The 13,477-nt window shown below is 36.8% G+C and overlaps 1 protein-coding gene across 1 annotated transcript; it reads right to left on the reverse strand.

Moving 5' to 3' along the window:
- Positions 1 to 2,885: 2,885 nt before the first annotated feature.
- LOC124646097 (suppressor APC domain-containing protein 2) lies at positions 2,886 to 13,477 on the reverse strand. Its single transcript, XM_047186143.1, has 3 exons — positions 12,079 to 13,477; positions 9,731 to 9,952; positions 2,886 to 3,007 (listed from the first exon to the last, which is right to left on the reverse strand). Exons 1-3 carry the CDS (start codon positions 13,051 to 13,053, stop codon positions 2,894 to 2,896), a joined length of 1,311 nt encoding a protein of 436 aa, XP_047042099.1. The 5' UTR covers positions 13,054 to 13,477; the 3' UTR covers positions 2,886 to 2,893.

A 13,477-nucleotide genomic window follows, 5' to 3' on the forward strand; every position in this document is an offset into this window, starting at 1 on the left:
TACAAGTGTTATTATTGAATACATTGTATTTATAAGACAATCCATTTCCCATTATGTGAAAATGATAATGTAGCAAATGAGAGTCCAGTACCTACAATTACAGCACCTTGCATTACCTTGCAGCACCTTCTATATGTACATACACGTGGGTAACTGACGGTATGCAGACTATTACTATTAGTATACACACATATTGGCATCACCAGCTCATTTAGCTAGCTCTCATTTAGTAAGAAGTTTATCTTTTATGGTAAAAGTTGTTATTTCAAACTTAATATAATTGATTAGATACTATAAATTTTTCAACATATAGAAACATTTACTAGCAACAACGTTTTATATAAATATGGCACACTAGTTAGAACAATGAACAATGGTGTGCGTTCGCTCAGCGGAATGTTGTTGAATTTAAAGATTTTAATTATGCAGATAATTAGTGTAAGACGTCCTATAATTGTGTATGGTAAATAAAAATTTGTGTATGCAGCCATTGTGGAGAAATTCACCAAAAACAGATTCCGCTGGGCGAACGTTGGCGAACGTTGTCCTGGCGGAACTTTTTTTAATCCATAGACTTTAGAAGAAAAGAGATGTGTCCGAAAATTAGTGTGTATTTGTGTATAATTGATTATGTATGAATGAAATCAGTGCATGCATAAACTTCGGAGAAATTCAAGTTTCCGCTACGCGAACGTTTGGTCATTAGCTAGTTTTCATATAAAGCGCTTACATAGAGAGCTGTAGATTTTTACATACGTTGTTTTGAATTTGTTTATATTTGTTTAAAAACAGATTTAGAAAAAGTCGTAGGGTTTAAAAGATAAAAATATAAACGTAAAATACACTTATTAAGTCTTAGTTCTTAAAGTATGCAGTTTGGGGTCTAGATTTTCACGTTTACACAAACCTTGTAAGTGTCTCCAACATGTTGCCAAGTATCAATGATGTTCCGTTAGTAATTAAAAAGTTATAGGATATTTTACCATGAATAGATCACTGTTTACAAAGCAGTCGAATATCACGACGTTCTAAAGGAATTGCATGGTAAAATGTATGCCAATAATTAGTTAAATCATTCAACTATTCACTTGCAAAATTTCATGTCATTAAATTCAGTAATTAAAGAAAGACAATTATAATACTGACGGAGCATCGAAACCCTACATAATCCGACTAAGTTCGGATAGCTACAAAAAAGCGGCCGTGCCATATGTCTAAGCAACGTTCTTAACTTGGTAGGTTAGTATTTATTAATATGGTACAGTTGCGTACACAAGCGTTAGGAAAAAATAAAACAATTGTATTTCTTGATTGAAAAATATTTTTTTAATAATAATGCCACTATCTACGATAAAAATAAATCTTCAATTAACAAGTACTTCTCTATTTAAATATCCGTGTAAAAAAATATTTTTATTATTATTACTTACATAAATTACTTAACTACGTGATTAAAAATAACGTTAATAAACGTTACGTATTTTAACTAAAATGTCGTAGATAGTGGCGTTATTATTAAAAAAATATTTTTCATTCAAGAAATGCAATTGTTTTATTTTTTCCTAACGCTTGTGTACGCAACTGTACCATATTAATAAATATACTAACCTTCCAAGTTAAGAACGTTTCTTAGACATATGGCACGGCCGCTTTTTTGTAGCTATCCGAACTTGGTCGGATTATGTAGGTTTTCGATGCTCCGTCAGTATTATAATTGTCTTTCTTTAATTACTGAATTTAATGACATGAAATTTTGCAAGTGAATAGTTGAATGATTTAACTAATTATTGGCATACATTTTACCATGCAATTCCTTTAGAACGTCGTGATATTCGACTGCTTTGTAAACAGTGATCTATTCATGGTAAAATATCCTATAACTTTTTAATTACTAACGGAACATCATTGATACTTGGCAACATGTTGGAGACACTTACAAGGTTTGTGTAAACGTGAAAATCTAGACCCCAAACTGCATACTTTAAGAACTAAGACCTAATAAGTGTATTTTACGTTTATATTTTTATCTTTTAAACCCTACGACTTTTTCTAAATCTGTTTTTTAAACAAATATAAACAAATTCAAAACAACGTATGTAAAAATCTACAGCTCTCTATGTAAGCGCTTTATATGAAAACTAGCTAATGGCCAAACGATCGCGTAGCGGAAACTTGAATTTCTCCGAAGTTTATGCATGCACTGATTTCATTCATACATAATCAATTATACACAAATACACACTAATTTTCGGACACATCTCTTTTCTTCTAAAGTCTATGGATTAAAAAAAGTTCCGCCAGGACAACGTTCGCCAACGTTCGCCCAGCGGAATCTGTTTTTGGTGAATTTCTCCACAATGGCTGGATACACAAATTTTTATTTACCATACACAATTATAGGACGTCTTACACTAATTATCTGCATAATTAAAATCTTTAAATTCAACAACATTCCGCTGCGCGAACGCACACTGAACAATGTTAATATTCATTATTAATTTGTACAACCCAAATTAGTATAGTGTAAATATATGAATTTGTTTTATTAGCTACTTAACTAAATAAAAATAGTAAGAGAAATATGTAACATCAAACATTCTAAGTATAACAAACTGAAAAAAAAAATGTTTTTAGAATAAAAAGTGAATTAGCAAAGAATCTAAGCTATCAACCTTCTCCATGTAATAAAATTATTATTTTTTTTTGAATAACACAGAAGGTACCTACCAATTTTTTACGGATTACATTATGAATGACATGTTTGGTGCCCATGGATGTACCATATTTTTTGCAGGATGAACCAATAACATAAATAGGTAATTTGCCATAGTAAATTTGTTTTCTATCATTGCATTCTATACCTAAACGAGTGTGTGATTATTTTGAAAATTTGTTATGTAAAAGTATCTATTAATTTTGATCTGTTTCTTTGAAGTAGCAGTTCTCTTATCAATGCTGATTTTTCTCGTTCCAAAACAGTTATTCTCTCGTTTTTCCTATTGACTTCCTGCAAAAGAATGCAAAACAAATTGTTAATTGCTAACTGTTACTGCCAGTTAATTTTAAGCACCTTAGGTGCTTAGACGGCCATTTAAATTGTGCAATCTTACGATATTGTGCACGTTTAGGGCTGACATTGAAGATTATGCAGTGCCGTAACTAGCCTTTTATGCGCCCGGTGCGAGCTTTCAAAACTGCGCCCTTGAAAAATGCTCTAACCAGGCTCTGACAATAAAGTGGACAAATGTGCATAAAAATAAATCTATCTATTTTTTGTTTACGAAGGTATAGGTACTTAGTAGATTTCTTTAAGATAAAAAGTGTTTATTCAAAATCTATCTCTCGCACGCTTGTGCGTCAGTAACGCCGCACGTAGTTAATGAATAAAATCAAAGATAAAGGGAGGACCAATGAATGTGGCTGACAGCAATGATAGCGTAACGTGAACTATATGTACATCATCTCCTCAGCTAGATTGACAGATTTGCTTAGAACTTCTAAGTTAGAAGTGGCGCCCTCCAAATGAATATAGACAGAAATTGTCTCGTAGTTACTGTATAGGTACTTTTGTTTGTGTATGTAATATTGCGAGCAAGACAAGGTGGACTTATATTTGTCTGATGTGTCGTGACGTGACGCGTCAGAACTGTATCGGTTCCATACATAAGCCATCACAACACAACACGTTACGCACTAGTGTGAACGTTACCATCCTACCAATATTATAAACGCGAAAGTTTGTATACATGGATGGATGGATGTTTGTTCCTCTTTCACGCAAAAACTACTGAATGGATTTTAATGAAACTTTACAATAATATAGCTTATACATTAGAATAACACATAGGCTACAATCAGTGCCGGCTTTAATTCTACTAGCGCCCCGGGCGAGATTTCTACGGCGCCCCCAACTGCAATTCAAACCCATACGAAAAACAGAAACACAATATATGTAGTTACCGATTGCGCAAGCGAAGCGAGCGTGAATTTTTTTTTCATAGTTCACAAGTCCAAGCAAAAATGACCTAAAATGTAGCCCAATCGTACATAAGTTATTGCTGGTTGGTGAATGCAAAAACACGGGAACACAGGTTCTGAATGCGCGAGCGAAGCGAGCGCGAAATTTTTTGTTATATTTTAGAACTCAAAACAAAAATGACTTAAAATGTTGCCCAAACGTAGATAACTCTTTGTTGGTGTTGGCGCCTATGAATTAAAATTTTGGGACTTAAAGTAGTACCATAAGTAGAAACTAGAAGTTACTTTCTAATTAATAAAAGGACTTAAAAACGACGCTACCTTTTTGCTAGGGTAGACAAAAAAATGTTGAAAAATAAAAACAACTATAAAGTGAAGCAAGCCCGAAAAAGCGTTTTTGAGATTTGGATCACTAAAAGTCCTTAACATATATAATAAAAGGCGACTGTGAAGTGAAGAAGCCGCGAGCGAAGGGAGCGCGAATTTTTTTGAGTATTGGGACATTAAATTCAAAGTAGCTATATGTGAAAAAAAAAACGCAAGTGTAAAGAAACCGCGAGCGAAGCGAGCGCGAAAATTTTTGAGTTTTGGGACATAAAAGTAGTGTATCTAACGCGCCCGGCATTGTATGACAATACATTAATTTAAATTTCTTGGTCCAGGAGCGTACCGCGGCGCCCCTGAGCCCACGGCGCGCGGCGCCCGGGTTATTCGCACACCATCAGGCCCGCCGCTAGCTGTTTGTTCGCCCGCGTGCAAAACTGATTATGCCGCCCTACGACTACATAAGTTTTGTCAAAAAATATATAGGGGGGGGGGGGCGCGGCTCCAGGGGGTCCGGACCCCCCCGCCAATTCATATCCATCTTACTTGTCCAACAGAAAAAAATTGTACATGCACCGCTCTGATTGCAGAAAACCCACCTACTTTTGGATAAATAACGATTGCAATACATAACATACATTACACATAACTATTTATTTACTTGAAATGTTCAGAGTAACCTAAGCCCTAAGCAGTCCTGGGTTAGCCCATAAGCAAACTAAGCAATTGCTTAGGGCATCAATGCAGTGCAATCATTACCCAAGTGGCCCCTATGTATTGAAAGATTGTGATTAACTTAAACTAACGCACTTAAATATCTATAACAATGTTTAAAGTCAGTAAAATACGTTATTTGGTGGGTTTCCCGTTGAAAAATTATAAGACACTTTCCATATGTAAGCAAGCGCGAGCGGAGCGAGCGCGAAATTTTTATTTTTAAAGGACACAAAACAAATAAAAATCACTGTAAATTAACAAAGCAAAGTCAAAAAGTAAGATATGCACAGAAGTGAAGTGAAAAAGCCGCGCGCGACGCGCGCGCGATTTTTTCCTTAGAGTTTTCATGAAGTAAACATATCATAAAAAGCCATAACGGACGTGCGCGAAAAATGTTTATTCGGAATTGAATGCCTCAACAATTAAACAAAGATAAAATGCGATATCTGACATGGAGCCGCGAGCGCAGCGAGCGCGAATTTTTTTGGGGATGCAAAGGGTGAAACAGTCAAAATTGATGGGAGACGACCAAAGCTAGGGCGGCTTTTTCCGAAATTTTATTGGTTTAATTTTGCCGCCCCCTAAATAGCATTTGCCCCACGCTACGCCACTGGTTGATCTTAAATCGTTTTTAAGAATCTTTAATTTTGAAAATGTCCTTTCAACAGATGTACCTGACTGAAACCGGCAGTGTAAGTAATATTCTTAGCGCTATTGCTGTGTTCGGAAATATTGAAATCAAATCATTAGTAAAAAGATATTGTATTTTTTAAATATTACGTGATAACTCGCTAGATTTGCCGCCCCCTAGGACGTGCCGCCCGCGTGCTGTGCACGCGCTGCACGCCCGCTTACGGCGGGCCTGCACACCATGCACCATAGGTTAAGGCGGCCCTGATGCTATCCATACAGTTCTTGTATGCTGCGATCTTTGATGAAAATTAAAACAAAAATAGGAGTAAAATTCTGATCAAGGATTGGTTGGGGGCGCCTGCGGCGCCCCTTATGTCCGGCGCTCTGGGCCGTCGCCCAACCGCGCCCTACCTTAAAGCCGCTACTGGCTACAATTTATAAACATATTGTTCGAAATACTAATCCTGCGCAGACGAAGTCGCGGGCACCAGCTAGTATTAAATGTATGAAACCGATACCGTTCTGACGCGTCACGTCATGACACATTAGACAAATATAAAACCACCTTTACAAGTGTTGTTGTTTCAAGATCGCTTGAAAAATGCCATATAGATATAGATAGTACAGAGGGCGCGTCTACACCATATTCGCAATAAAACAAAATGTACCTACTATAGTTCGGCCATTCAGAGAATGCGTTCCTGACACGTCGCGATTGAACTGACGACGTAACTTTGCAATGGCGTTGCAGTTACGATAAAAATATTTTTGCTGGTTGTTTACCGTTTTAACAATTGAGGAGCATTAAAACAACATTATTATATCAATAATCAATGAATGTTATAATTTTGTGCCAAACTGAGTGTCAAATAACTTGGTAAACAATATTTTTCTAAATCTATACTGCGCTATTACAAGGTTATGTCAGCGGTTTATATTTTGTAGTGCTGTGCTAAAAATAACAGGCAAGTATCGTAATCTGTTCTTATACAGTTATAATATAAAATAATACGTTTTGATTTTCTTTTTAAGAATTGGAAAATAATGGACTATAAGACTTAATTATAACGTTTATGAAATATAAAAATAAAACTATGACCAAACCGCATTTTTATACTTAGATTAAAAATGGTAACCCCAAATGGCGTTATGGGCCGCCATTTTGTGACGCTAAAACAGTCGTCCGTTGTCGTTTCGTGCGCATAGACCACGTTTTTCAAGTGTTTTCGATCTTTTTTTATTTGATTACCCGGCTTTTGTTAGACCGAGATATCAGGATTGATTCTGTTATTGATAATAATATAATTATACATGTAGGCGAAGATGATGATGAAGACACCACCTCCTCAAGCAAATCGGAGTCTGATTAATATTCTGTTCGCACATTCAATTCAATGTACTTGTAACAAAGAATAAATAAAACAATTTTATTATATGAATATTACCTTTTTTTGGTTTCCACTTAAATAACTAAAATATAAAACAAATGATTCCGCCAATTTAAAACGAAAATAATCTTAAAATAATGCGGCGGTTCATTTTGAAGGAACGGTAACGAACTCAGTGTTATGTTGTGCCCATCACTAGTCGTGACTAACTGATAGGTGTCAGGAACGCATTCTCTGAACGGCCGAAGTATAACTATAGTTCGGCCATTCAGAGAATGCGTTCCTGACACGTCGCGATTGAACTGACGACGTAACTTTGCAATGGCGTTGCAGTTACGATAAAAATATTTTTGCTGGTTGTTTACCGTTTTAACAATTGAGGAGCATTAAAACAACATTATTATATCAATAATCAATGAATGTTATAATTTTGTGCCAAACTGAGTGTCAAATAACTTGGTAAACAATATTTTTCTAAATCTATACTGCGCTATTACAAGGTTATGTCAGCGGTTTATATTTTGTAGTGCTGTGCTAAAAATAACAGGCAAGTATCGTAATCTGTTCTTATACAGTTATAATATAAAATAATACGTTTTGATTTTCTTTTTAAGAATTGGACAATAATGGACTATAAGACTTAATTATAACTTTTATGAAATATAAAAATAAAACTATGACCAAACCGCATTTTTATACTTAGATTAAAAATGGTAACCCCAAATGGCGTTATGGGCCGCCATTTTGTGACGCTAAAACAGTCGTCCGTTGTCGTTTCGTGCGCATAGACCACGTTTTTCAAGTGTTTTCGGTCTGTTTTTATTTGATTACCCGGCTTTTGTTAGACCGAGATATCAGGATTGATTCTGTTATTGATAATAATATAATTATACATGTAGGCGAAGATGATGATGAAGACACCACCTCCTCAAGCAAATCGGAGTCTGATTAATATTCTGTTCGCACATTCAATTCAATGTACTTGTAACAAAGAATAAATAAAACAATTTTATTATATGAATATTACCTTTTTTTGGTTTCCACTTAAATAACTAAAATATAAAACAAATGATTCCGCCAATTTAAAACGAAAATAATCTTAAAATAATGCGGCGGTTCATTTTGAAGGAACGGTAACGAACTCAGTGTTATGTTGTGCCCATCACTAGTCGTGACTAACTGATAGGTGTCAGGAACGCATTCTCTGAACGGCCGAAGTATACCATGCATGAAACAAAACTATACTTCGGCCGTTCAGAGAATGCGTTCCTGACACCTATCAGTTAGTCACGACTAGTGATGGGCACAACATAACACTGAGTTCGTTACCGTTCCTTCAAAATGAACCGCCGCATTATTTTAAGATTATTTTCGTTTTAAATTGGCGGAATCATTTGTTTTATATTTTAGTTATTTAAGTGGAAACCAAAAAAAGGTAATATTCATATAATAAAATTGTTTTATTTATTCTTTGTTACAAGTACATTGAATTGAATGTGCGAACAGAATATTAATCAGACTCCGATTTGCTTGAGGAGGTGGTGTCTTCATCATCATCTTCGCCTACATGTATAATTATATTATTATCAATAACAGAATCAATCCTGATATCTCGGTCTAACAAAAGCCGGGTAATCAAATAAAAACAGATCGAAAACACTTGAAAAACGTGGTCTATGCGCACGAAACGACAACGGACGACTGTTTTAGCGTCACAAAATGGCGGCCCATAACGCCATTTGGGGTTACCATTTTTAATCTAAGTATAAAAATGCGGTTTGGTCATAGTTTTATTTTTATATTTCATAAACGTTATAATTAAGTCTTATAGTCCATTATTTTCCAATTCTTAAAAAGAAAATCAAAACGTATTATTTTATATTATAACTGTATAAGAACAGATTACGATACTTGCCTGTTATTTTTAGCACAGCACTACAAAATATAAACCGCTGACATAACCTTGTAATAGCGCAGTATAGATTTAGAAAAATATTGTTTACCAAGTTATTTGACACTCAGTTTGGCACAAAATTATAACATTCATTGATTATTGATATAATAATGTTGTTTTAATGCTCCTCAATTGTTAAAACGGTAAACAACCAGCAAAAATATTTTTATCGTAACTGCAACGCCATTGCAAAGTTACGTCGTCAGTTCAATCGCGACGTGTCAGGAACGCATTCTCTGAATGGCCGAACTATAGATACTGGTCTGGTCATTTCTGCGCCCCTCCAGGGTCTGCGCCCTGTGCCTGGGCACCGCTGGCACCGCCCTAGTTACGGCACTGAGATTATGCAATGATTTTCAGCGACTAACTACATGAAGGGTTGATTTTGATACGTTAAACGGTGACACTATATATTTACTTTACTCTTTGCGATGACATGTGAAGCAGGTAAAGTTGATGTGACTGTGGTTGTCACATAAGGGGTAGGGTGGGGACATGCGCCCGCCACTACCAATAATGTTTATCGGTAAAAACATAAATCTGTCTGGTTAAATTGATTTTAGATTCTATTTCAGTGAAGAAAATTTCCACAGTTGAAGTTTGACTATGCAGAATACTACAAAGTGCAGTGTACTTCGCAAAATGTGTGCCGTCCGTCTGAGCCGGCCATATTTTTTCAAACGGGGAAAGTGAAACTGCTATCTACTGCGACATAAAGGTAGGTAGGTATACATACCTCTGCAAGCATACGATTTTGAGATCGTAGAACTGTCGCGTTATTGGGTGTAGCAGTAGTCCCCGTAGCGGAGAGCGAGGCAGCTGGCAGTGCTAAGTTCATGTGAAGGGAGAGCTGCCCATGTCGCCAACCAGCTGCCAATGCCCCCAATTGTCGATTCAATTCGAGCACTCGTGCTTTTAGCAACTCTAAACGTTCTTGGTGTGCCTCACTCCAAGGTTCCTGGAAATCAGAGGAATTATTTAATTAAGTAATTGTGTTGGATAGGTACATAGAATTACAATCAATACCCACCTAGGTGGTCGACAGTATAATTACCTATACCTACATACATAGTTTTGATGACAATATGAATATAATAAATATCAACACTTTGTATAAGTGCGTGCCTATGTTACCTATACTTATCTATACGTAGTAATATGACGATTTTGTTTGTTTGTTTGAACGAGCTAATCTCGGGAATCACTAGACTGATTTCAAAAAAACAGTTGGATAGCTTATCGAAGGCTACTTTTATCCAGGTCCGTGGAGTAGTCCCACGGGACGCGGGTGTCTCGGTCTGTCTGTCGTGCTCTCGAATCACGCCAATAGGTACTGCGGGATGGAACCCAAGGAATCGAGTTATAAACTGGTCTGGGGCCCGATTCTCCTAAGTTAATAATGTCAAAATCGAATAGAAATCGAATCGCAATATGATCGCAATAGCAGTTTTAACCATATCGGGCATTCTGGGGCCCGATTCTCCTAAGTTAATAATGTCAAAATCGAATAGAAATGGAATCGCAATATGATCGCAATAGCAGTTTTAACCTTGTCGGGCATTCTGCTACTAACAAAAGACCAATCGTATTCGATTGACATTTGATTGGTGTGCGATTGGTCTGCTATTTTGGTGATTTTGGTCTATACGGTAGTTTGCTGCACAATCATTTTGCAATCGTAAATCATTTGCAGACAAAACGATTAATTATTGAATGACAGAAAAGGATAAAAACGTTTATTTCAAGGAAAAAATAGCGGAATGCCACATACGCTTCAATCGTAATCGAGTCGGGATTGGATATCAGTCGAATCGAGTCGAACGTGAATCGTATGACGCTTAAGTAAAATTAGGAGAATCGGGACCCTGCTACTAATAAAAGACCAATCGTATTCGATTGACATTTGATTGGTGTGGGATTGGTCTGCTATTTTGGTGATTTTGGTCTATACAGTAGTTTGCTGTGCAATCATTTTGCAATAGTTAATCATTTGCAGACAAAATGCTTCATTATTGAATGACAGAAAAGGATAAAAACGTTTATTTCAAAGAAAAAATAGCGGAATGCCACATACGTTTCAATCGTAATCGAGTCGGGATTGGATCTCAGTCGAATCGAATCGAACGTGAATCGTATGTTCGGGCCCCTGAGTTATATTGTTTTAAATTTAGGGTGTCTATACCTAAAGTATTTTTATTGTTTACTAGCCGTTCCCCGCGGTTTTACCCGCGCCCGGTGTATTTTTTGCCGCCCTGGTACATGGTGAGCAGTAGCTCTACACTTGGTATTTGTATACTCATATAAGTTATGCTACCCTGGTACATGGTGAGCAGTTGCATCGAAATTTCGTTATTGGTATACTTTACTAAGGTGAATTATGCTGTCCTAGTACTTTACTTTTGTGGTTCAGCGGCATTCCGTAAGTTGGTTTTTGTCTAATCACTCCCGTCCTGGGAATGTTACTCGCAATTATTTTTTCCTTATTTGCTCACCGTTTAGACCTACCCGACTACGACAAACATTTTAAAACTAAAATCAGCTCAATCGGCCCAGCCGTTCTCGAGTTTTAGCGAGACTAACGAACAGCAATTCATTTATATATATATATAGATAATTATTTAATATATAAAAAAGCCACGAAGATACCTCAACGATTTATTATAAAAGGTATGAAATCATCGGTGAGCGCGAATCGTGTTTTTTTTTTTAATTAAAACTAATAATACTACTAATATTCGCGTAAGTGTCAGAAATCAATATAAAACAGTAACTATAAAAAAGTTTGGTAAGTCGGTATACCGGGGTCAGGTTCCCCAATCTATCAGACTCTTTGAAAACAATCCTGCTATTCCACGTAATTCGTATTCCTTTAATTAGCTGTTTCCACAAAAGCCTACATCCAGAAGAAAAACTGCCCACACCCGTATGTAAAGCAGTCTTTAATCCTTCTACCTATAGGGAATCACGGTTCAATCGGTTCAGTGAGTTTACCAGTAAAAGATGACAATCAAAAAAAACACAATTTCGCGTTTAAATATTAATACTGCTTAAATGTAAAAATAAAAGTGCCAGCTAGTTGCTTACCACATAGGCACCCATTCTACCGGCGTAACGCATTTTTTCTTGTACTTCTGATAATTGTTTTAAATACCATTCTCGAGCTTCTTCTACAGCTGACAAGCCTTGTAGTAAAACATCCTTTTCCTGTTCTATCTGTTTCATACGTTTTAGGAGGTTGTAGTCCACTCCGTTATGTAAGGTGTGGCGGCGAGGTTCCCGCCGCCGTGAGACGCGCCGCATTTGCGACTGTGTTTCGTTCGCTGATCTCCCATCACCTAATCCTCTACTCTGTTCTTCAACGGCGCGAGACATTTCTTCAAAATCAATTTTTTCACCCGATATTTCCTCATTGTCAAATACAGTTTCCTCCTCCGATTTGTAGCTGGACTTAGATGTTTCATTTCTTTCAGTAGATTGTTTTTCAAGTCTGGGTGGTTTTGGAGGGGCGTAAATTCTTCGAGGCCCATCGTGTTTCGAAATAGATATTGAACCGAGGTGCCGGGATTCCTGAGCCAACAAATCTTTACGTCCTATTAACTGAGGCATACTTAATGTCCTGTGCTGTGAATTTTCAGAACTTTTCATAACCATCCAATTTCGGTCTATGTTCTGAGTGTCATTTACATCTAATAAAGGAGCGGAAGGTGGTCGATGTGATTGAGAAACCATTGGAGTATGCAAACCATTATTTTCGACGTCGTCATTAAATCTATCGTCTTTTCCAGACGATATTTCTACTTGGTTACGCAACAGGCATATTTTTAGTCCAGTGCAGAATCTCTCGAATGTTAGCAGGCCATCGTGAGATGCGACCTTCTGCAAGCTTTCTATAACACCGCGAGGCAATCCTCTAGTGCGATCGTCCCTCCAACGATTTTCAATATCTGTGAGCTTAACATAACCGGTGTGTTTATCATCCATAATGTCAAATAAAGTTCGCATCGCCGCAACAAATTGTTTCGGTAATGATTCCATGTTTTGAGAAGAAACACGACTCATGATTTTAAATCATTATTGTTGATATATTATTTCACCAAGGTTCAAAAATCGAAACGGGTCACAAAGTCACAACAAATACACAAATGTTATATGAACACATAACATTACTTAAACCGAACCAAAATACATGATTCCATGAACATTTTTTAAAGATATTATTAATTGAACACAATAAATAGCAGTAGCACAAGTCCGACTAGGTACTGTAAACCGTATCTGTGTACCTTATGCAGCACCCACGTCTGAGATTGTCCACATGAGGACAAAAATCTGACCGTTTGTCAAACGGTACGTGTATGGTCGGCGAACCAATCGGCCGCTGGGAGAGAATTTGCGAGAGATAATAGCCTGCGAGTGCGAGCAGGAGAACCGGTCAAACAGCATTTCGGTCACTTCAGAGTCGAGCAAGCAGGTAAGGCATAGG

The sequence above is a fragment of the Helicoverpa zea genome, chromosome 3 (assembly GCF_022581195.2).
Source record: "Helicoverpa zea isolate HzStark_Cry1AcR chromosome 3, ilHelZeax1.1, whole genome shotgun sequence".
NCBI classification, from domain to species: domain Eukaryota; kingdom Metazoa; phylum Arthropoda; class Insecta; order Lepidoptera; family Noctuidae; genus Helicoverpa; species Helicoverpa zea.